The sequence below is a fragment of the Saccostrea cucullata genome, unplaced genomic scaffold (assembly GCF_032062105.1).
Source record: "Saccostrea cucullata isolate Sc308-1 unplaced genomic scaffold, CSIRO_AGI_Scuc_v1 ctg1288, whole genome shotgun sequence".
Taxonomy (NCBI): domain Eukaryota; kingdom Metazoa; phylum Mollusca; class Bivalvia; order Ostreida; family Ostreidae; genus Saccostrea; species Saccostrea cuccullata.
Window position 1 is genome coordinate 40,013 of NW_026940095.1, and position 4,203 is coordinate 44,215.

The following is a 4,203-nucleotide window of genomic DNA, read 5'->3' on the forward strand; positions in this document are numbered from 1 at the left end:
ATAAAAATATATAAATACTAGTAAATGAATTGTAAACTAATTCTCGTATTTAAAAAGAAATCTTCTCTTTGGATTTTACATGTAAGACATACTTTTGTCTATTCACATTGATTTAATCATATGAAAAAAAAATCCCTGGAATTTACACAGAACATGGAATATGTACAGTGTTTTGTATGTATACAATCTATACGTGCATATACTCAGATTAAATCAATACACTGTTTATAGTTACTAAAACCAGTTGTTTTTCTTTCTCATTTTATAAGTCCTTTTCCAACCAGAAATATTGACTTGCTATTGTAATTCACCCATTTAAAGATATAGAACAAGTTTTAACCTAAAGTGATCGATTCTTATTGACCCATCGCTTTCACATTACAGTTTCAATACAAACATCTTTTGTATCAATGACCACTAGACCTTAGAGTTGAATATTGGTTAAAATGTCTTGTTTTGATTGCTAAGGACAACAGAAGTAAACAAATACAGCGTATACTATAAACTTTTTTTGACCATTGCTTCATACGTTTCATTCCCAGTATCGCCCTGAGTACTCCAGCTGAACTACTGATCCGCGAAGACAGACGAAAAAGAAAATGGCGGATAAAACCGGAGAGATTGACTTGGTCAACCGAGACCCCAACGGACTGAACAGTCATCTAGGGGTAGGGGTTTTGTTTCAATAGAAGAAGAAATAATTGAAGATTAAAAATATATTTTTTAATTATATGTTAATTTATTTTAAAATTGAAAATTTTAAAGAAATATTTATTTTTGATATCTCATTTTCCTCTCCTATTAAATTAGACAAAGTTAGTGTAAAGTGTCTCGAATGATACACTGTACATGTTATTTTAACAAAAAGACTTTAATGAATATCTCTATTGAAAAAACAAACAAAACATTTCTTTCAAAGTAATATGGTTTTATGTTAATATAAATGTAATTATTATACATCATAAAATTTAGATGAAATGCCTTAAAAATAAGTCCGCTTTGAAAATTGATTATTAATATTAATTGTTATCAAGTTCCCCTGGAAACAGTGTATTGCAAAACATCCTATAATCGGGACAATGCCTTGATTTGAACCCTCATCAATTAGTTAATAATGGATGACCACATCAGACGAATAATGTCTGAATTTAATTATCTTTGTTGCATGCATATCCTCAAGTTTTAAGCATAAAAATGGCATAGCAGCAATTTTTTTCTCTCTCTTTACTGCTTTATTTCATATAATCCCATGTAAAAACATTTAACAAATATTAATATTGCACAGAAATTTTTTCACATTCATCCACTTTCACACTTCATTTTTTCACTTCACATAATCTAATTTTAGCCGTGTAAAACATTTTTTCTTAAAAATATATTTTATTCTCTTTTGTTAACTCTCAAACGTACTGGATGTGAATTAAATGTCTTGTTTTGCAGACGTTGCTCTTCAATGACGTCATCGGAGAACCAGATGGTACTCACAGTATTGACTGTTGCTTCAAACTCTCTAACACCTGCTTCGAACTCTGGAAAGGACTTTGTTATAAAATAATGACGTTTTGCTGTGGTTGCTGTATCGCCATGGAGTGGGGTTGCGAGTTTGCGTACATCGCTTTTGTCCATATTTGGATGCTTACCCCATGTTTCAAAGTTATTGAGATTAACTGCGGAGTTTGTCAGCGAATGTACACGATGTGTATCAACTGCTGTTGTACACCGTGTTATGAGTCTATTGGTGGAATATTCCATCATTTTAAAAGAACTTGATTAATTGTTTAATTCGCCCAGTCACGATGTGTGTAACTATGAAGAAGTAACAATCTAGTCTAGCTGCTATTTTCCTCGAACGTTCGTGCTCATGGCTGTGATTAATAAGAAGTGACACTTTTTGTATGTTTTGTTATGAAATAATTTAAATTGCGCAAATACAACTTTGTTGAATGTCAATATATTGCATCTACTTTTGCATTTCAATAAAGTATCCCATTGTTTGCAAGTCTTGTTTTATTGTCTTAAGTATCACAATGCAATGCATATACTTTGTACAGTCATATGTGGAACGAAAAAAAAACAATGTCGATCTGCGTGCGCATGTAATTAGTGAAATGATTAATGAATTGCAGGTCATTTTTATTGAAAGAAATGCTTTGATTCAAAGTTTCAAAGCCTTTAAAACTCATCACTTTTTAAACTTATAAACAATATGATAGCAGTATACACGTACAAAAGTCGAAATGGTCAAATTGAGATATATACCTGTAGCATGAAAGCATGCGCATGGATGTGTACTGCTTTTGTCTTTTGACAAAATACTTTGCAATTTGATATTAAACATTTTATTTGAGGCTTAACAATTACATGCTCTGTATGCAAAAATTTTGGAAGACACGCGCGAGCACGTTCACTGAAATTAGATTGGTTAAAAGTATTAGCCTAACGAAAGTTCTTAATTTTCATTAAAACAGTACAAATTTCTAAATAGGTGATACATGTACATGTATATAATTGCATGGAAAAACATATATGAATATATTTTGAATTCAGATGAACTAATATGTATCACCAAATACTTATAGGAGTATCTCTTTCATTTTTTAGCACATACATGTACATATAGGTACATGTATATTTTTTGTAATTATTGGTAGACACGGAGAAATGACAAAGATAAAAAAAGTAAGAGTATCCGATTTGCTAATATCGACATTATTTTCCGATGAAATACTGAAAAATAATAATAAAGTGTGATATAGATCTACAAAACATAAGTCCTTCCTATAACATATTAAAGTTTGTAAGGAATGAGGCCCCAGAAGAAAGGACGAAGCTCTACTTGAATCATACTATTTATACGTTTTCTGGTCTATTGTTCAACATGACTCTTGACTGTCTCCGCAAATCCCCAACGATGATCTGGAATCTCTTGATGAAGTGAAGACATATATACTGATTTACAATGATTGCATTGACCTGCATATTACATTTACAAAAAAAGACATGTCTGCATATTACATGCACAAATAAGACTTATGTCTGCATATTATATGTACAAATAATAAGACTTTGATTTCCGAACGATACTTAAAAGCATGCATTAAAAAATACAAACAAAAGGTTTTTTGGTTCCAATTTTATTTTGTGGATCCCCGGGATGAAAGATATACCCAGGTATGTTTAAGCATTGGCGTCGGAAGCAAACTGAAAGTGGGGGCGGGGGCTAAACCAACAAAAAAGGTAGACCCCAAATTTCAATGCCTGTATTATGTATATATTTGCAAAAAAGGGAGGGGGGTTAAGCCCCCATCCATAGTTCCAGCTTCCTACGCCTTTGTTTAGCAAATACCCTTTAACGTACAAATATAAAACTAACCAGTTACAAGTAGGGAACCATGGTAAAATTCACTACTATAGAAGCTAAATACAAAGAATGTTTGAAAAATACACACTGACTGTCACAGTTGGCCACGTTCATAAGGACATAATCGATGAGGGAATGAAAAAAAAATATATGATGTACAAAAATTCCTGAAATATTAATAATTTTATTGGTACATGTAAATATGTATTTTTTCATTTTTCTACAAGGAAAAAAAGACAATATTGATAATTTGTTCGAGTTTTAAAAGAATCTGAATGAATATCTTTTCAGATTCAATCTAATTCATAGTAAAAACGAACAATGCAAAGATAGCTTACTCCAGTCTTTAAACAAATACAATTACAGAAAAAAGAACGAATACTTGGACATCCTTTATCTAAATTTAAATTCTATTTTCTATTTGCCTTGGGGATCGAAAATGGCATTTAACTGCAATAATGGTTGTTAGGGGTTAAACAAACTGTCATGCATGCGTATCAGAGATTTATTGAAGTGACCAATGGTAAAGAAAAGGAAAAAAAATAATAAAACAATCCCGAGTCAATACTTGGATCTGTTCGTACTGATCAGAAGAAATACGTGGGGGTATATTTTGTATAGCCTTGGACACCAGCCACCACAACAATCTGAACAGTCCACCCTGTCAAATCTCAATCACAGTTTTCGTTAAAAGAATAAAAAAAATAAAAATGGTTGACAAAACTGGAGAGATCGATTTGGAAAACAGGGATCCTAATGGACTGAATTCTCATCTGGGGGTAAGCAGTTGTTTGTATGTTTTTTTTTCTTTTACAAATGTTTAATTTTATTATGCAAACAGT

General features: G+C 31.6%; 1 protein-coding gene across 1 annotated transcript; it reads left to right on the forward strand.

The window, feature by feature from the left end:
* Nucleotides 1–573: 573 nt before the first annotated feature.
* LOC134254761 (caveolin-1-like) lies at nt 574–1,949 on the forward strand. Its single transcript, XM_062737286.1, has 2 exons — nt 574–668; nt 1,441–1,949. The coding sequence occupies exons 1-2, from the start codon at nt 600–602 to the stop codon at nt 1,768–1,770; spliced, it is 399 nt and encodes a 132-aa protein (XP_062593270.1). The 5' UTR covers nt 574–599; the 3' UTR covers nt 1,771–1,949.
* Nucleotides 1,950–4,203: the final 2,254 nt, after the last annotated feature.